General features: G+C 40.4%; 1 protein-coding gene across 1 annotated transcript in view; it reads left to right on the top strand.

Moving 5' to 3' along the window:
- elp4 (elongator acetyltransferase complex subunit 4) overlaps window positions 1–21,103 on the top strand; it is a 57,662-nt gene extending 36,559 nt beyond the window's left edge. Inside the window, exon 10 of the mRNA XM_068316450.1 lies at window positions 19,741–21,103. Coding sequence (XP_068172551.1) covers window positions 19,741–19,869 — 129 coding nt within the window. The 3' untranslated portion in view covers window positions 19,870–21,103. The remainder of the gene's footprint in view (window positions 1–19,740) is intronic.
- Window positions 21,104–21,693: the final 590 nt, after the last annotated feature.

Raw genomic sequence — 21,693 nt, 5'->3', positions numbered from 1 at the left:
TGTTGTTTTAGTCTAGCTAGGTTTGTGTCATCATGTTGGATTGTGAGATTACATTTCATATGGCGTATTTAAATCTTGCCCCAGTTATGTGTGTGTGTATGTGTGTGTGTGTGTGTGTGTGTGTGTGTGTGTGTGTGTGTGTGTGTGTGCGTGCGTGCGTGCGTGCGTGCGTTGTTAATCCAGTATTGTCGTTTATAACTTTCTTTTGTCTATAACCACTATTTAAATGCCAGGATTTGTCATACAACTGTCATGGACCAAAAATAGCAAACCTATAATTTCCGTACTGCCTTAAGCCTAGTGGTGATTGGAGCTACGATGATGTCTTCATTACAATGAGGAAATACTCTGTTGGGTTCAGAGAGGTGCTGCCTCAGGAAAAGAGCAATTGTGACCACATATTTAAAATGGAAGGACCTCCAAAGTTCCACTTTGAATTCAAGTGTGACACTGAGCAGCAACTCAACTTCATTGTCTGTCCAGACATGGAACAGAAAATGAACAGCCATTATAAGTGTATTACAGTTACATATGCTATTATATTGTCAAAAGATATTGACATGCTCTTTAACGTCTCGAACTTAATGTTATCCCTCCAAGCAGAAATCCATGTTTTTTTGTTCATTAGTCCATGTTTCTGACATTGATGATGTTGAATGGTTTTTCAACTGTTCCATGTAATACTAGATGTGTCCAAAATCGGTGCAGGGACTCCCACTATTGAAGTGATTGTTGTACTGATCTTTGGTGTAGTAACAACTCTTGTCCATTTTTATTGCTTGTATTTCACCAACTCCTTTGCACTCCTGATCACCATTGTTTTCATCGGATCCAGAGAAAGCCCCTTTGTTTTGATGAACAAAGGGGCTGCAATTGTTTCTTGAAGGTCCTGCAATTGTTTATCCAGGTGTTGTCGATCAACCCATTCTTTTTCAGTTTTCAAGCTTTTTTAGCGATACCAGCATTCTTTTTAGTGAGATTCTCATTAATGTAGACATTTTTTCCTTTCAGTTTGACGCCTTGTTTTTGAAGATCAATTTTGTGTTTACGATTCTGGAGATTTATCAGTGCTGCAGGTGGTCTCCTGCAGATGGTAGTGGATAACATGTCTCAATCTGGTCTGATCTTTAGTTATCTCCAGATTCCTCAGTTGAGAACTCACTTGTTGTTCCACAGTCTTGATGTCAGTGATGTGCTCAGTTCCATCTCCCCTGGCCACAGCATGTGCGTAATTCCTTGGCTTGATTTTGATGCTGGTGATGATCACATCATTCATTTGAATGCTTTTTTCCAAATCATTCTTTGTTGTCCCTGTTCTAAGACAACAATTCTTCGGTCTTTTTCATTTTTGTCTTTCTGGATTTTCTTCATTTCGTCTATCATTTCTTCCATGGCGTCTAGCACAGGTTTTAGCTTTTCTTCCAACTTTTTATCAAAGTCACTCCTTAACTTATCAATGTAACTCCTTAACTTATCAAAGTCGCTCTTTAACTCACTCTTTAACTCTTTCATAGAAGAGACCATCTAGTCTAGAGTATCCTCCGATTTTCCTCATCCTCTTGTCATTTTGCAGAGAATCAGTGAAAGTCAGTATGTGTATGAGTTAGAAAGATAGCGATATGTGATTGATGAGACCGAGGATATGTCTCACTAACTGTGAGAGCATAATCCATATGCATTGGGGGGTTTTTCATTGGTTATGACATACATGGTGAAGTACTCTCTAATACACAAATTTATTAGAAAGACCCACTATATTTTGTTTATTCTAAACAGTGGTGCGATATCATTAATTATATTGTTCATTGCTATGAAGAAATTCAGAGTCCACAAACCACTAAAACTTCAAATTTCATGAGTGTCATTATGTTATTCTATTATTTATTACATTACTGTGTAGGCATTTTCAGTTGTGGTAATGACAACTGGTTGCTTTGTCAGATGATTTTCTTTTGAAAAGTTTTGATGGATTCCAACAAAAGCACGATGATATGTTTTGTATGTTTGCAGTTTGTAAGCGTCATCAAATTTTTCTGGGTGTGTACTCGAGGATCCTGCATATCTCCTGCACATTCTTCACAGGCATAAGTAGGGTGTGAATTCTCACAGGAGTTGTGCAAGTCTATGAAGGAGTTTAGGATGCTTCAGTTTCTTCAGCATTTCTTCAGTTGTTCACATGCTTTTTGAGAATGCCTCTGTACTGATATGTTGTGTTTATAATATTATACATCATGTGACTCTCTTGCGCCCTACTGTATTGATGGACACAGCAACCCTTCTGTTTTTTGATATATCCACAGGTCAGACAAGTGTTACCTGTTTAAACACTAGTGTGGTTAACAAAAAGCCCATAGGTATCCACGGGCCTTGCTTGTTGTGGTGTGTGTGAAAGGGCCACACATTCCTGTGCAGGCTGATCCCAGCTGAGTGTTAAGCAGTACACCAGGAATTCTGACAAAGCTGTCATAGCATGTTAATGCTACCCCACCCAAATGTGGCACCGGACCTGGTGGGCGCTGTGCCCAACCTCAATCAGCCCTCCATCAGGAAAGAATTCTTATCAGCCTCCTCCTTTCTCTTCCATTCCATTGATCACTTTTTGTTTATCACATGGAATCAACAGGGTGGAAAAGTGACAAGTTCTCAGACATTTCTGTTAACCAGGAATCTGCCTCTGGTAAGGTGAACCAGTCGACTCTGGTCATGTGACATATTTTCACACTAGGAATACATTTCTTCATACAGGTGACTGTAGAACAGCCTATTAAGAATTGCATAATCGCAGGTACACACGCATATACCTATTCACCGCCCTCAGCGACTCATGAATTTGTCAATCACTTGACTGTTCAGGTGTCTGAAGAGGAAGTGAATCATTTCTGTTGAATTTTGGTGCCAAGAACTTCTTAAGTATTAAAATAAAATCTTATATTGACACAACATACAACAATGTTATCTGAACATTGACATTAATTTCTAGTAGTCTAGATAAAACATTAGGCCAGAGAACATTGTTTAGTCCCTCTAAGCACTGAGTGAAAACAGTTTTTTCACTGAGGATTCACCATGTCCAAAATTAAATAACACTCCAAACTCGAGTATCCTACAGGGTCAACAGGTAGAGGTGTCAATTGTTAGTCCCAACCCTTTTCATTTATGTTTACAAACTTACAGCTGTCATCCTAACAGTGTAGTGTGAATCCATGTTGCAACTTCTACTTGGAGAAACAAGCAGTCATGTCAGTTGTAGCTGGACAATACAAACAGCTTTCTCTGATTATGAAACTTTCAAACATTCAATGCAGAGATGATTTTACTTCACCATAACCACTTGTATTGATTACAAGGGTCACACATATGTTTTGTTACTTGAATCATCTGAGACAATACAATTTTATTATATAGTCATATTTATTTATTATTTAGTTTATACTCATTTATTTGCACTGGATGTGTGGACCAATATTTACATCCATGTGAGAACAATAACATTTAATTTGTTGAAGGAAATGCCATCTTCTTTGGGATCTAGTTGGATTAGAATAAATTAGTTGGGGGTTTTTTCAGAGAGAGTTTTACAGGAACAATTTCAAGTTTGCTTCCAATAAATGTGTGTAGGGATGATTGGGGTGCAGAGAGCTGCATCCCATTGTCTAAAGTTCATCTCTAAACCAGAATTTGTTTTCACTGAAGAATCAACTTTAAACAGTTTGAGTAAATGTGTATTTTACATTCATTTCACATTATCCAATTGATGTTTATTGTTATGTTGTTTTTTCTTATATTTTACACTTGAGGAAAACATTCCTCAGCACTTTGCACAGAGGAGAGAAACTGTATTAAAGGCTTTTTATTCTTTTCAAATATTCGTAATATATTATGGTTCTATTCAGACTTTTAGCCACTACCTCAGCCCTACTTTGCATGACAGTACCACAGGACAAACGGAGAAAAGAGATAGGAAGAAACTGGGTGACGGATAAACAGAAGAGAGAGAGAGACCATTTTGTCCCCCAGGTATGACTGAGTCACTCATGCAGAAAGATACCACATGGAGGGAGGTGGGAGAAAGAGTGGGCGGGAGGCATGAAGGAACTCTTGGCTTCCTCTCCTCATTTGTACCTCCCTTCCCTGAAAACACATCTGTCTTCAGTTCTCTGCCACACACCTTTTTTGCATCTTTTGCTTGTGCACTCACTTCAGTAGCAGACTTTTTAGCGTTCATGTCGTTGACGTGCCAAGAAGCATATTTCTTCAGAGCTTTTCTTGTCACATTTCATTCCATCTGCTATATTTTATCCAACTTTCTAGGGACTTTGTCCTTTGCCCTTCGGACGCAGTGCTGTTACTGTTAGTCCAAGTGGTCTATCTTGATGCAAATATGTCTCTGCTCTACAGTGATCCCCATTTTAGTCTGCAGCACAGCTATCTCATGGCTGCATGCATTAAAACAATTAAACTTTGCCCCTCCCCCGCCACAACAATCATTTGCGAATTTGTTGGGTGAAATTTAGCAAGAAATTATCATTTTCTGAATCACTTCACTCCGCTTACTCGGTGTTTGTTTCATTCTTTCTCTTTCTCCGTTTCGTCTTTGAGCTTTTAAAAGACTTGAAACCCCCTGCATGTTCCTCTTTTTGCTTCTTTTCTCTGTACTTTTTTTCATCATTATCCAACAGCACTTTTCTGTGCGTGCAAATGCTTTCTGGACGGCTCTCTTTCTTCCCTTTCAGGCTGGATGTCATTGTTGCTGCAGTGGGCTGGGTGTATTTATTTAGGGGTAATTGGTGTGTGGATGAGTGAGGTAATGAGGTGCATCCACACTTGGCTGCTCCTCTCCCTGAGAGCCTTAGACAGCCGTAACATAGATAGGCTCAGGCTAGAGCTGTACTTCTCTGCTGTCTCTGCTACATAGGCCAGAATGCCACTTTCATACCCAGGTGGTCAAACACAATCAAACTGCACTCAGTTGCTGGTGTGTCCCTGTGTTGGGTTCTTGTCAGCAGCTTTCGTTTGTACAAGTGAATTTCCCTGTGTGTTTATGAATATGGAGCGGCCTGCATGGGTGTTCATTAGAGCTCAAGGAAGACCTCTGGCTCTCACAGGCCCCTGTCAGCATCAAACTGTCCCTGATGTCCTGCAGTTACCTAATGATTTCACTTACACCTCCCTTATCTAATCTGGCCCATGTGACAGCAACTGTCTGACGCTTCAGCCTTTACATGCAATTTGCTGCCTCATATCCTGTGAAATTCAATTGCACAGCCCCAACTGTTGCCAGTGTTGGGAATCTCCCTCTCTCTTTCTATTTCTCTCCTCACACATTCTCTATCTTCCCTTTCCCATATTTTTTAATACGTGAAACTTTGCTTCTCCGCAATGCTTTGGTATCTGACTTTAAATGAAATTCAGAGCTTCAAACCAGTCATCTTGTATATTTGTGGCTACCCACAGGTGTTAGGCAGATAATATTATGCATAGATTGTTTTGTTGTTATCAGGATAATTGGTGTAGACCTGCCAGCCTTTTGATAGACACACAATTACTGTATGTGATGCATAAGTGGACTCATTTTAGGGAAGGATTTTGAGTTGCTAATGGTGCATTATTCAGCTTTTGGTCTGTCCCCAAAAGTGCCGAGCCAAATCAAACACACCGCTCCAGGGTAATTGAGGCCCACTCTTCACCCCCTGCAGTGAGCAAGGCAGAACTATAATCCCCTGACAACTCTGACTTGGCCTCAATTTGGCAGGCTGCCCATTTCCCAGCAAAATGCCTAACTTGATATCAGGGAGAATGAAGAAGCTGATGGTCACATTTGGAACACTTTCCAAATTGATTATTCTTTTTAACTCATCTCTGTAGCCATTTCTGTTCCTACCCTTACTTTTGATTTGAAGTTTCCCCCATTAGACACCTAAACATCCTGTGACTGCATCCTGTATGGCTTGGGATCATGTTACTGATCACTGCTGACAACCATGTGATCAGTTGTGTAGTTCAGCTTTAATAGCAACCATTATCACTCATTTTAAGTCATATGGACATTGTGTCAAGGAAGCAGCAGCAGTATTTTGATTGTTTAAATATCCTACAAATGTTGTTGTTGTTTTTTGTTTACATGTAAATGTCATTTTGAGATAACTGGTAGTTGTCATATGTAGTCTAGAGTATATCTGGTTGACAAAAAAATCCTCTAGTTTCACGAAAATTTACACATAAAGCCACAGGTGCATAATAGTAAAATCAAAAGCTTTTGATGCTTTTACAATAATTATATTTTTGTTTGGTTTCCACGGAAACATTATATTTTAGGTGATTGAGGGGTTACATTCTTATCTGAGCTGTGTCTTGCAAACTAACTGTGGATTGTATCTTCATCATACTTAAATAACCCATGATAAACAGTTCTCTTTATTATTTAGATTTCACTACACATTTTTTTTGTTATGTTTTTTGCGATGAGGTGATTTTTTGTCACCTGCAAATGAGGAGGTAACTATGTCAAATCAACATCTGTATAAACATAGCAAGCCAGTGAGGGTATACAACATGATTTATTTGTGAAATTTTTTTGTGCAATCCTCAGTGGTGGACTGACTCTATCTGTCCGTCCGTCCGTCCGTCCCAAACTGGGAAATTTTAAACGTCACAGTAGCAGAACATACAGAAACAGGGAAAATATACATTGAGGAAAAGTAATAATAATAACATTAAAAAATATTAACAACAATAATAATAATAACAATAATAACAGTACCCAAGCATGGTCGGCGTTTAGTCATAAATAAGTGTGTCACTCTGTGGCCATACACAGGACCTAATGAAGCCATATCTAAACATCAGACTGGTGGTGGGACTCTAAAATCTGTACAACTCTAAAATCTGATATTTTAGAGTAGTACAGCGCGTTGGCTTGTGGCAGGAATGACTTCCTGTACCTTTGTTTTCGACAGAGGAGCTGTAGTAATCTATTGGAGAACGAGCTCCGCTGTCTGTCCAGTGTGTGGTGGAGAGGGTGAGTGGGGTTATCCATGATGGATAACAGTTTGTTAAGAGTCCTCCTCTCCACCATGGCCTCCACAGTGTCCAGTCTACAGCCAATCACAGAGCCAGCCTTCTTTATTAGCATATTAAGTCTGTTGGTATCGCTGGCTCTGATGCTGCTTCCCCAGCAGACCATGGCAAGAAGAGTATGCTGGCCACAACAGATTGATATAAAATCTTGCTGCATACATCGAAGGATCTCAGCTTCCTTAGGAAATAGAGTCTGCTCATCCCCTTCTTGTAGACAGCATCGACGTTGGAATTCTAGTCTAGTCTGTTACCGATCTTCACACCCAGGTACTTATAGTCCTCCACCTCCTCTAGAGCCTCTCCCAGGTTGTGGATCGGTTGTGGCGTGCTCCTCTTCTTCCTGAAGTCGATGTACCAAGTCGGGTACCAAGTCAAGTACCAATCATGTTTGAGTTTTAACATTTGTACGTCTGACCAGAAAGTCTGCACAGTTTATACATTGTTAACATGCAAATTTTTGTCGTTTTAAAATAGAGGCCAAAATCAATTCACTGCAGGGGCACCTCTTATAGGAGTCATTTGCAGTGTGCCATATAGTATTTAGTGTTGTCTCCCTGATGTTTAACTTTGGCATGTATTCTCCCCAGGCTTTGTTTCACTCTTATAATGGCTTTATTAATGCTTCGCAATTTACACTTGGCCAGTGCTCCAGGTTAGGTAAAGGCTGTTGTGTTTCAGGCAAAATTAGAGAACACAAAACAAGCATTCTGTGTCACTCACAGTGCTTCTAGGTCCATAATGTTATGGGGCAAATGGACAGTGGTGAAGTTTTTGGCAGGGTAACCAAGGTGATGTCTCATTCTCTCTGACATCTTGAACACCCTAAAGGTGGTTTTGCAAACATTGTGCCCAGGATGCAACTCACCTAGCTGTGGCTAAATTTACACAACCACCTGCCTGCAGGGAGTATATCAGACAGAAGAGCAGAGGAGGAAGTGCAGTGGGATGGAGGTCAAATAGGTGAGGAGTGAAATTTGGGGGGGGGGGAAAGACAGTAGTACATTGGTCCATCAAAGGATGTCATGTATACAGGATGCTTAAAGAAATTAAACACTGACGCTTAAATCAGTCATTGGATCTTGATGAGCAAAGTACTCAACATCTTTACGTTTGTACGTTATGTAATTGTTTTAGAACAAAATGAACAAGTCTGGAGACTAAAATGATCAACTAATTTAGGGCTTGATTCACAATCCCAGTAAAAATCAAAAGAAAATTTTTAAATCAGGCTGATCTAACTTGCATGAATTTCATCATGGAAGATCATAACATGTCATAATGTGTCTGGCCACTGCATGCCTGTATTCACTTTTGACAATAACTTAGCATGTGTCTGAGGAGTTGGAGGACGGTGCTATGGGGTATCTACTTCTAGACCTGGATCAGGGCATCAATGACCTCCTGGGCAGTATTTGGAAGTACTTTGTGACATCAAATTCACCAATACATAAAGTCCCATATATGCTCAGTTGATATGGGTTAGAGAGAATTGTTCCCTGAACGGACCTATGCACCAATGTTAAGTCTTACAATCACTTGGAACATTTCATCCCAATACCTGACAGCAGTCAAGGTACCATTGGCTTTGAGATAGAGGTCTGTGCAAACTTCACCCCCATACCTTTCATGCTGGATGATGTAACCGGCAGGATAACTTTCACCACAACACGTCTGCATTCTTTCACACATTTTATTTTTCATGCTCTACGTGAAGCCACTTTCGTCATTGAAGATAGCAAAGCAAGAACGGCAAACTTACCAATTCTACTAATAGTACTGTTTGTCTCTGACAAATGGCAATTAAGCTACATGGGAGTAGCACAAGTCCCACGACAGGACTTCAGGTCCTCATACCACCCTTGAGGAGTCTGTTTCTACCAGTTGGGTCAGAAATATGCACATTTGTTAACAGTTGGAGATCACTTTGTAGGACTCTGGCAGTCCTCCTCCTTTACCTCCTAGCACAGTGGAACAGATACTTGTCCTGCTGCTGGATTGATGCCCTTCTAGAGATCTGACCAGCTCAACTATTTTAATAGCTGTTCTCCTGGTTTTGTTTTTATGTTCTTGATATTGTGCTGGGATCCACAGCGAACCTCTTCTGACCGCATTTATCCCTTCCTGGAGGATAAGGACAGTAGGTGCGACCTGATTAGGCTGCAGGTACTGCCTCATGCTGCAAGTAGTGAGAAGGACACCGACGATGCACAAACCTAGCAAAGAATCAATAAGGAAATTAGGAAACATTTTTTTGTGACCATTCCCTTCCTGTTGCCTTGTTTTTGCCTCTCCATTGCACTTGATGTCACTTTCATTTGCACCAAAGAAGTTAAATTCAACTCGCAATCACTTGTGCTTCTTAAATAGAAAGATTGGTAACCCCTGTACACTGTAATCATTAAATGCTCTCCTGGTATTTATTTATTTACTTTTGAGCAGTGTATACCTTATGTGGGCGGCATGCTGGCATATTGGGTAGCACTGTTACCTCACAGCAAGAAGGTTCCGCGTTCCTGTTTTTCTGTGTGGAGTTTATATGTTCTCTGTGTGTCTGTGGGTTTTGTCTCTCGTTCTCCAACTTCCACTTTCAAAAACATATGATATACGTGAATTGATCAGCACTAAATTGCTAGTAGGTGTGAGTGTGTGAGAGTGTTTGTTGGTCTTTCATGTGGCTCCACGATGCTCTGGCAACAAGTCTGGAGTGTGCTATGCCTCTCACTTGTACTCAGCTGGGATAGGGTCCAGCGTAACTCGTGACCCACAAAGCGGAAGAAGAGGCTACAGACAAGATGATGACTGTCGTCGGATGGATGGATGGCATGCTATCGTAGTTACATGGAACGTGATTTGCAACTTCAATGGGGATGTTCAAGGTTATGAAGGAATTACAGGTATCCCACATTTTTTTAAGACTTCTTACGCAAAACCCTGGAAATGTCCATCCGTCCAAACCATGCCTTTCTTTGATCTGGCTCAGAGAAGATTGAAATGCACCAATCAATGATTTTATAGCTTTATCATGCATAGGTGCAGCATGGTCAGGTCAGGAAAAAATGAGTAGTTAATTAATCCTGTAGAGGAGTGAGCTTTTTCTTCAAATGTTGACAGTTCTTTGGATGGTAACAAAGCAAAACTGAGAGTTATACTTGGTGGTCTTCTCAAAATAGAAAATCTACCAGTATTTTTTAAGGTAATCTTTGATAAACTTTATGATGTAGAGGCTTTCATTAGCCACACTGTTGATCATCTGCTGAATGCCATGGTGCATGCAGATGTAGGTTAAAACAATGATGCATCTGGATTTTCATTGTAGGGTCTTTTAAATAATGTTAATGCGTCTTGTTAGTAGGTGTTTATTTCTAACCTACATACAGTAAGGGCCAGGTGTCCACAGCAATGAATGGGATCGGATGTTACCTTTTTCAGTCAATAAAAATCCAGTGATGTTAGCCTTATTTGAAAGAAGAACCTTGTCAGGTTTATAAAATTTGGACTCCTTCACGGCAGTCTACTGTCGCAGCAGTAGCTGAGCTGGTAAAGCGGGTCGTCCAATGATCACAAGATTGACGGTTCGATTGACGATCATTCATTTCATTCATATCATTTATTTCTTTCATTTCATTTACAACTTACTCAGGACCTGATTGTTTGCATAAAAATAAGAGGAGGCATCTGTGAGCACAGTAGTTTTCCACCCATTGTGTCTGTGCTATTCTATAATTGTATTAGTTTTTACATCTGCCAAAACTTTCACAAATTTAATAAATTGTAAGGTTTCAAGATGGACCATCAAGTTGAACAGTAACAATTCTAGATGCTCCCCAGTGGCAGAGTTCAGGCTGATTCCCTGAGGGCTAATGTGAAGTGAATGGCCTGAGAGGCTCTAGGCTGGTCTATGTGTGGCCTAGCTGGTCCAAGTCAGCAGTAATGACTGGCTTTGGACAGCATGCCTGTTAATGTGAATGGGGTAACTCTGGGCAACACCTTTTCAGCTGGGTCCTATGAAGTCCCCAGTATGGTGGTCTTTGTCCACACAAGGGCTGTCCTCTCAGCAAAAAGGGCTCCTTTTTTGTTAGGACTATCAACTAGTGATGGATTATACCCACCCCCCTTTATTCATCCAAGCACACTAATAGAAATGGATGCAAGCAAACATACAGACACACGTATACATACAGGCACAAACACATCAAATCTTGCAGTTGTTAATAGGGCTACGATACACTCATATGGATGCACACACCCTTTTTATCACTGCTGTTCACTGTTTAACACAATCTGTTTCAAACGGACTTGCAATGATGATGTTTTGACCTACATTCAATATATTGCAAATTCTGTATCTGCAATACTGTAGTTTCCAAAAAATAATTGCAACAGGGATGTTTTGTAACTGCATGCATATTTTGAAAGCAAAATTATTTTTCGGTCTTGCTTGATTTACTGTTTTTTTTCCTTTATCTGTCACACATTTTCATTGGCAAAAAAGGGTAAGAACTGTAGGATGGTCAGTCTAGCACCTTGACTCATTTCTTACAAAGCCATGCTGTTTTTACACATGCAAAAGGTGACTTCACAGGGTCTTATTAAGACAAGCAGGGATTTCCCAGGCAGCATTTTGAGTGGCAGTATATTGCTTCACCTGTATGTGCCTTTCAGCAATGGTGCCCTGACAGATGTCCAAGTTACCTATGATGAGAGCACTAGCACACTCCCATATCACTGCAGATGCAGGATTTTGAAATTTGCAAGGGTAACATTCCGGATGGACCTTTTTCTCCTTTAGCACCAAGAACATGTCACCAGTTATTTCAAAAGTGAGACAAGGGAATTTTTTTCAAATCCGGCATAGAAGATCCACCTGAACTCAAGGATGTATTTTTGGTGTTCAGAGTTCATAGTGTTTTAGACCTCACATTGATTCCAGAATAGCATGTACACATCCATTTGAACTCAAGAGTGATCTGATCACATTCTGAAAGTTAAAGATTAGGCCAGTTTGACTGCATAAAACATAGCCTAAGATTTCATGAGCTATTTGTGGAAGATTTTCACACACTAATGTTCTGTAGGATAAAATAAAGTGATCAACGCTGAACTTCATTGTTACATAGTTGTGTTCTGCAGAACTTACACACATTTTTGGCCATTATATAACACCGAAACTTGGGAACAGAAGGGGAGATTGTCATCATATTTCACACTTGGTTGGATACTAAACTGATGACACTCATCTGGGTACCCACCTTGAAACAGTGAAAATGTTACATGCTGGCCAGTAAAAGATGTTTTTGAATTTACAGCATTTTTGCAGCAGCATCCATATTAGTAGCTCAACACAAGCTCCCTGGGTTTCCTGATATTGACCAGCAAGTGACTGCTGTTGCACCACCTGACAGTCTTCTTTCCACTTCTGTAAAAGTAATCTCTAATTAAAAACAGCAAAAGACAGATCTCCTTACTAAAAATGATCAACTGGAATCATACATGTCAGTTTAGTGTTGAGTTTACCTGTTCCAAAAATACACTAGTTGTGCACTGAGAAATGGTTTATAACTGTTTAACTTTTTTTTTCCATTAATTTTTTCTAAAGATTATTAACTTTGTCCCACCCTTGCCAGTGAATGACTGAGCATTTCATAATGCTCCTGTCACCCACTTTTCACATGAAAATAGATGAAAAGAGATGTCAGTCAGGTTGTTATATTCTGTTACTGAAGTAAAATGTAGATGCAGAAGGTTCTACCTTGTTATTTTAGTACTCCACACTTTTCCAATATTTTGTTGCTCCTGTCTCAACTCGTGTGACAAACTTTGTGGCTCCAGGTTCAGAATAGCGATCATTATAACACTGTTAATTTTGTAAATAGAGTGTGTTGTCATTTCCTTCGTACTGTCCTTACATTTCATTTCCTTTTCTAAAATTTTCTCTATGTCCTTATCTTTTTCGAGCACGATAACAGGTTGCATGTATTCATCAGTGAGTGTGGTCACCCCCACCCCTCTCAAGGGGTTGGCCACTTACCCAGTCTGACACAGTAACCTCCACACGACCTTTTGCATTGCCAACTGCTATGCCTGTAAAGCATTTGAAGTCCATCACAAACAAGGAAGAAATGGACTTTTCTGTTGAAAGGGAGAGTTGAATTCAGAAACCCCAGTTGTAAACGTCTAGCTGGCTTTATATGTACGTATTGTAAATACCTCTGTGTGACACACACAAAGGTAAGTGGCAGTGGGTATCTGTCTCTATGCTTTTGTGCATGGGTGTTTGCACTTGTAGACCGAGTGGAAAACAGATTAAAGAATGAATAATACATGACATTCTCTGTCTTTTTTTTGGGGGGGGGGTGGATGAAGCAGCATACAGAGCCACTGTCACAACTGGCCAGTAATCTTGAATAATTATTTCTACATTTCTGGAAATATGACCATTTTCTTTCTATCCCATGCCACTAAAGACTCAGAACTAACTGTTTTCAGTCAAGACAATTCCAGCAAACAAACAACCCTTGAAGGATCGCACCTTTTTGGGTGGATTAAGTTAACAGGAATATCGAATTTTCATTAGTGAGCTCTGGCTTTAACATACAGATGTCTTCTTTTTTTTTCTAACAGAGCCAGAATACCTGTTTCAAGTCTTTATTCTAGGCTCAGACAACCATCTACTTGGCCCAGATTCATACTCAAATATGAGTGTTATTGTCTCACCTAAATTTCTATATTTGGCAGATTGCTGTAAACTGACATTACTATTGACATGACTATTTACATGACATGGCTACTTAACCTGTATGCAGTTTCATAGTGGGTTAAGGTACAGGTTTTAACGATAACACAAATGTGAGTTCCAAATGTTTTTCCCAAGTACAGTAAATGTATGCAGCGTTAGAAACCTGCTTTCACCAAAAGTGTCAGTGGTATTTCAACCTGGGAACATTTGTATCAAAGTCATGCTTTGAGGGGTAAAATGTGTGTTTGAGGGGTGGAGGGTGCAAGAGGTCCCCCAGATATGCTGTCATAACCCATGCAGCTGCACTCGTTGCTATGGGCCTATTGGTAGTGAAGGCAACACTTAGATATGTTTGTACTCTTTGCCCTGTACTCCTCTTCCTTTCTCTCCAGGCAACATGTCTCTCCCGGGGAGGAGTAATTCTCTCTCTCTCTATCTGGATGTGCCCAAGTCCATAACACCAACTAACCCTCCCTCACTACCCACCACAAGGGTCAATGCGCCCTTGCCCCCTCACCCTACACTGCCCACAGTCCATATAAGAACTGCCCTCCAAAGAGAAACAAAGCCAAACTGAAAAGAGACAAAATGGCCCTACACCACTTCCCTTGTCAAAACTCTTGACAGGCCTGAGAACAGCCCCCAGAGGAGGGTTCAGTTGAAGATGATGACCACAGAGATAACAAGTCAAGTTGTTGTGTTACGGCACAGTTACACTTTGGCCCTTGTATGTCCATGGGGTTATTCAGAGGCATCGCAGAGTGAACTGATTCCCATCCAGGTTACGTTTTGTAATGTGACAGGTATTACCCACTGCTGTTTTGCGTCAGTCTGTGGAGTTTCTATAGAACAGGATTAAATATTCCATTAGGTATTAAAAATTTTTTAAAGTTTTTCAGTAAATCAATTTCCTGTTTAGGCATGCTACCAATGAAAATCACTCAGTTATCAGTCACTTCCTATTCTTCCCTTGTTTGGGAATATAATTACACTCAGAATGCTTACTCATCCTTTTGCCTGCCTACTGCCTACTCTGTCAGATGCATTAGCCATGAAGCAGAAGAGATGAGGAGCCTGTGTCTGTATCTGTCTGTCAGTCTGCCTGAATATCTGTATGCCTGCCTCTCAGATTATCCTGGATCAAGCAGCAGGTGACATTTGCGAGCAGGTGACCACCCCCCACCCATTACCAAAAACAAATTTCAGATGACTTAGAGTTTTGTGTAGATTTGGTTCTTTTTCCTCACAGCGCTCTTACATCTTGTACTTGTAAAACAGTGGAAGGTTGTTGGAATATATATATTTTTTTGTTTTTGTGAGGACATTTTTTACTTTTTACTTACTTACTTGTGAGGACATTTTTTACTTTTACTTTTATATATATATATATATATATATATATATATATATATATATATATATATATATATATATATATATATATATACATATATACATATATACATATATACATATATACATATAGTCATTTATTTAGCAAAACAAGTACCATTACTGACAAAAAAAATATGAGAATGGTTAAGATTTTTGGGATGAAAAAACTGAAAAAGTCAAAGGGATGAAGCCTTAGCTTGTTCTTAGGGCAAGATGAGGGATTGTATTGCACTCTTTGTTAGCACAAAAAAAGAAGAAGGAAGCACTTCTTTGCTTTTGTCATGTGCAGGTGGTTTAGAATTTCTGAAGTAATGAGATTTATGCTGAGTTTCTTCTGCATTTTTTTGGAAGAATAGAGCAAATATTCTTTGAAAATTCCTACAAAAATGTGATGATAGTGTGTTTTTCCAATCAAGGAAAAGCATATGACCTCATTTGGTTTTTGGTATGCCAAAGTTAAGACTATTTCCTTTAGGTCCAGTAAATTATTTCCCACACAGTGCGGTGTAATTTAAGAGGTGTGAGGGATTATGGTACTGTGGGGTGGTTTAGGTTGTTTTAGTGACTGGATAGACCAGCATGTCTGGGAAATTTCTACCAATTTCATTCTACCATTTGACCCTTGGCTGGTTGTAGAAATGGACTGCAAATGGAGGATTTTGACCCAGTGTCATGGACAGACATCCACATTAGTTTACAGTGGCTGCACTGCAGCTGCCCTCCTCAGGGAAATGGAATTGGCAAAAGGAAACACCTCTAATGTGACCACTGTCCATGAATACTGGAAACATGGATTGTAAATCCAGTCAAACTGTACCTTTAAAACATATTGCAGTGCGTTGTGAGGGAAGTTCATGTTCATACCTGGCAATGTATTGCCATTGCTGACCTGACAGGTTTTGTGACTTGGCTTCAGCTTAGTGATATAATATTTGTTGTCTCTCAATTCACTGACTAATGCTTCTAATATGTTAGACAAATAGCAAAAATTATTGTCTTAAGTAGGTCTTTTTGGTAAATATTGTGTCACTTCCATGAGCTTGTTCTAGCATCAGCTAATCTGATTGGAACAGCCAGACCATTCGTCATGTGTTCTAACAAGGTGTAGGGTTTTCCCGTAGTTCTAAGCTGTACAGTGACACGGGCCATTTGAAAGTGTGGCTAATACCCTATGGAAGAAATGACTCGTTAAATTATCACCTAATGCTCCAGTCATTAGCAAGATGTTACTACCAATGGAATTCCTTTGATGGTGTTGCTTTCTTTGAGAAGATTCTAAATTTGTACATATGGATCTTAAACATTGTGCGCCCACATAGCATTGTGATGCTGAAAACACATTGTGTCTAAAACTTTTTAAATTTTAATTTGCTGTCATTTGTGAACTATAAACCACTGCTGTCTACAAAGATTTTGAATGGCCAGTTACAAGTGTCACAAAATGCAATATCCCTTAAGAACCAAGTGTTTGGGGTGTTCAGTAAGCCAAAGGGAATTGTCCATTGTGGGGTGATATTAGTAACCCTCTTAGGCAAAGCTACTCTGTGGGCCGGCCCTGAGGGCTCATTTCAAGTGCTTATCGCTCGTTTGGAGCTTTGTCACCCCTCACCCTGTTGCCAGCATGGCCCCAGCCCCTCTGGCGGTAGAACAGAGCTGAACTGTAGACCTCTACCCCTGCCTGCCACCAAGGAGGCAACACTGACTTCACAACGCTAACACACACTTGCTCGCGCACATGCACACACATGCTCGAACATTGAGGTACTCATCCATTTTTACCCACCACCCACCCATCCAATGAACCACAGCCAATGGTCTATTTTCCCGCCTTTCACTTCCATCCAACTATGCCACCCCACCTCACCCCACCCTCTTTCTGTCTCGCTGTCTCTGTCTCTCTCTCTCTCTCTCTTATGTTTTTTCTTCTTTCTTCACCCTCGTGAAGGTTGCCAGGCAGCACAGAAACACTTCACACACGCATACACCCCACTATGCCTCTGAGGGTTTTCCGGATGTCCTTGTTTATATCATGGAGTGTGCAGGTCAAAGAGAAGCAGATTCAGAGCCTCCCTGGTTATGTCTGTCTAAGTCCTAAACTCCAAATGACTTCCATTCACTTGGAGTTACTACAAAAGTTCATGGTAACCTCACAGTTGGCGTATCACTGCCACAATAAGCACTGGGCATTTTAAAATTTTACAAAGTCATTGTGAGAATTTGTTTCCTTGATTTTCCTAATATATACTGTATATCCTTGTATCAGCAGTTGTATGAAATGTGAACTGAATATTTAATGTTTTTAACAACATAACAACATTTCTAGTATTGGCTGCCACTGACATGCGGGATGGCTGTTGACTGCTAGCAGGCTCTATTTTCCCACTGTGTGTCAAACCAATCGATTGGTTTTGTCTGCTCCTCCCTCCAACTTTGATGTTACCATTGATTGTTCTCATCTGCCCCTGAACTCAAAGGTTAGAAGAGCTGAGCTGCACTTCTGGATTGCTTTGACCTTCGTTGTGCACATGCTCAGTGGGTTCACCGAGCCCAGTGCCAAAGAGACAAAGTGTAGCCAGGCCCGTGGGTGCGAAACAGCCAGACAACAGTATGACATCTTTTTTTTAAACAACTGCTGAGGATGATGTATATGTGATTGATTTTTCTCCTACCCCTGTCTCTACTGTGTTTCTGCTGCAATGCGCTAAACAGGATTGAGTCCAGGCATGATCAATGCATTGTTTTTCTTTTTCAATCACACTTGAGTGAGCTGAAGACACGAAAGGTTACGCAGGTGAAGTTTGGCACGGGTGGAAGGGGAGCAGAGCTTTCAGAGGCCTTTTTAACACCAATGTGTGTGTGTGTGTGTGTGTGTGTGTGTGTGTGTGTGTGTGTGTGTGTGTGTGTGTGTGTGTGTGTGTGTGTGTGTGTGTGTGTGTGTGTGTGTGTGTGTGTGTGTGTGTGTGTGTGAGAGAGAGAGAGAGAGAGAGAGAGAGAGAGATAAAAAGTTGCATACAAAGAAGTTTCTCAAACTACACTTTTTAGTTCACCGTAATCGTCCATCTTGTCGTTTAATAATCATTCACTAATCATTCACCTGAATTTCCCTTGGGATCATTAAAGTATCTATCTATCTATCTATCTAATTTATCATGAATTTTATTAATCTTCTCTTCTGGTGGGAATCTTCCATCCATCCTCTTTGTAACCTTACCTTTACCATCCTACATTAAATTATAGGTCCCTCACAATGTCTCACTGCTCACCTGCCCCAGATAATCCGCAGCTGCATGAAGACTGCTCCTCTTGTTTCCTCCACTTGCCTGACAAGCAGTCTTCCAGCTCACACAAAGGCAAAATCCTCAACAGGCAGCTTGAGTGTGACGCGACTGTGACTGACTGCTTTAGCGCATTTTTGCCATTCAGATTCAGGTGATTCAGTGTTCCTGCAATCGTTAAGCAAAGGGAGGAAGCAGTCTTTCCTGGAGGGTAAAGATTGTTACGTAGTCTTGAATTATCTCTTAGTAATAATGCTATTAAAGCCTGTACCCAAACACCCACTCATTAAGATAAAGATAAGTATCTATGGGAGTAGATGGGCTCTACTAAAGCTGCGTGGCTGGAGGGGCTAAGGATGTGCCAAGCAGGGAAGGTTTAGATGGCTGGGGTGGGGTGGGAGCACAGGCTTTTGTCCAGAGGGTTTCAGATGTCATGGCAGATTCTTTGAGGGGCAAATTACAGGGTTTAACTTCTCTTGTACCCTGGATTCTTGTATTCTGATTTAACTTCCTCGATAGACACTCAAGCAACAGGCTACTCAGCAAAATTGTCGTACGCACACTTGACTCTGGAGATACTTCACCCCTTCTCACACTCTCAGAACCTCTTCGTCACTTTGTTCATGGAGTGCCATTAGACTCCTTTCTTCTGGGTTGTTGAGAGCACACCAATGTAGCCTCACAAAAACTTTATAGGAGTTAATTTTAGGTGTTTAGTTTTGGCGTTGGAAATCTTTCCGTGACTGGGTTTTTGAACTCTATCAGTAAGTTTCAAGGCGAAACAGCTTAAATACACAACTCTTGATTTAGTTGCACTTAATCATGTGTTACAAAGTAAATCAAAACACATCTCATGCACATTTCAGACTCACATTCTCTCAAGTCATAAATAGATACTGCTGTGTCCCATACACAACTTCTCAAAACAGTTCGACCTTACGCTCACATGCACAAACACAGACACACAGTCTCTCTCTCACACACACACACACACACACACACAAACACACACACACACATTCCCTGTGAGCCGTAACAGACCTAAAGCTCTCTGAAGCATTTAGCATTGCGCTAGCAGGTTTACTTCAGTGCTGAGGGGAGTGCTGAAGCATCTAATGCAATTTCAGCTCAACATAACTCTGGATAAACATTGCTGAAGTGTAAAATCTACTGTATGTTGACCCACTGTAATGCTTTCTTTTTTCTTCATATGTGCCGAGCACCCACCCTGCCTCTCTCCCTCTCTGGTTTCTGTAGAGACTGCATTTGCCTCCAGACTTGTCTGAGACGGTGAGTCGTGTGAGCAGGGGAGAGCTGGCAGGAGCAGCCGCCACGGCCTCAGCCTGTGGCTCCGGTTCTTCCGGCAACAAACACCTGGACTTCTAGAGCTCCCACACAGTCGCCACGGGCAACCAACACCTGGAACGCTGCAGCGTTGCCCTCTTTACCGCAGAGACCAGGTTGTTCCCTCACCCACATAATGTCGAGCGAGATAACCCTGCCAGCCATTACCACCTGCCAACTTTCACAGCCAGGGGTGAAGCTCTAAACATCCACGGTACCTCGTCACATAACGGACGCTTTTTTTTTATATTCACTCGATTTTTGTCTGAAACTTTGGAAATGCAGAACCTAAGTTAACATGATGTCTTTTTTACAACCTTAATTTGCTTTACTTGCATTCACTAAATATTTTATCATTTCAAGGTATTTCCAGACAGTCTATGTTTTGGTAACATTGAAGAATACATAACCCAGGTAAAATATAAACTGAGATATTTTTCTAAATTTCATTTGTTTTGTTTGAGCTTTGTATTTCTCTGCCTTGGTGGTTTTAAATATTTCAAAACTCTGGTCTTTTTTTTTGTCTGTTAAATAATTTAACTGCATTTTCTGGGCCGGTTTGACTAACTAGTGGCCACTTTTGCCTTGTTCCACTTTCTTGGAGGATGTAATGAAATGTGTTTTCCTTTGACTGTATTAAAGAAAGTAACTCCACAGTACATAAACAAATCCTCATTATTTAATTGTTATAACATCGCCACACCAGCAGTGCCGGAAAGTGGACAACCTGTGTGAGATTTGTGAAGTTAGTGTGTTAGTTATGACTGTTTCCTCATCTGCCTCGCTTGTTTCAGGTTCGAATAGGTATGCTTCATTCTGACCCCGAGACTGCAGAGGCTCACCTCTGGTGAGCTGGAGAGCTAAGCAGGAATGTGGGCAGAGGGTAGGAGAGCTGGATTTGGGTTCAGGCTTCACACCTCATCAGGCATGTTTGCTGGATGAGCTGCTTTGCCATGACAAGCCCAAAAGAAGAAATTAGGTCAAATAGTGACATGGAGAAACAGAGAAAAAACAACATGAAAAATTAAATGTTTCGTTTTTGTTTTCCTAAATCTGCTCCTGATGCCAGTTTGAATATTTTTGTCAGTGAAAGCTGACAGTATTGGTGACCATCAGCAGAAGTGTTTGGGGAGATTTTCCTGGCAGTTTCATGTATGAATGGAATGATCTCATATCAGGTGTACAAGAGAAAGAGGTGACAACCACGGGTCGTATGTCCAGGTGAATTAGAATTTTTGTTGTTGAGATTAAAACTATTTTCTAAGTTGTGTTTGAAAATGTGACATATTCAGGGCTTTGAAAATAGGTTAAAATTCAATAAATTTATCTTGGCTTTTGTTTATGTCGTCACACTATTTGGTACACCTTTTTTCTACACTTCCCACATCTCCATATCATTGTGGCTCTGAGTCTTTTTTGTTCACCCATTTCAAACTATTATTATTTTAATTGCTGTGGTGTTGGTGTTGTTGTTAGAATAATCTATTTTAATTAATTTCTTCTTCATCTAATGTACAGCTTTGCCTGCACAATATTTAAAATATGGCTGCATATTTTTCCAAATTAAACATTTAAGACATACCACCTTATTGCTGAATAACAGTCATTTGTAAATCAAGGGCGAATAGGTCCATTATTTATCTTCTTTGAATACACAAGAATTGCAACTTCATTGTCAGGTTGAGAGTACAGAATTCTACATTTAGTTTCAAAATAAATGAGCGTATAAAGCTCCCTCATCACCCTCACCACCTTCATCTCCTGGGATGAGATTGTTTCCTGTCATTTATGAGGTATTCTCTTTTTTTTCCAGCAACTTGAATTTTACCACCATGTAATCTGTGACAGTAGCATGTAAAAACATCA

Source organism: Antennarius striatus, chromosome 1 (genome assembly GCF_040054535.1).
Source record: "Antennarius striatus isolate MH-2024 chromosome 1, ASM4005453v1, whole genome shotgun sequence".
Lineage (NCBI taxonomy): Eukaryota > Metazoa > Chordata > Actinopteri > Lophiiformes > Antennariidae > Antennarius > Antennarius striatus.
The sequence above is the reverse complement of the archived record's forward strand: the minus strand, read 5'-3'. Positions and strand labels throughout refer to the sequence as shown.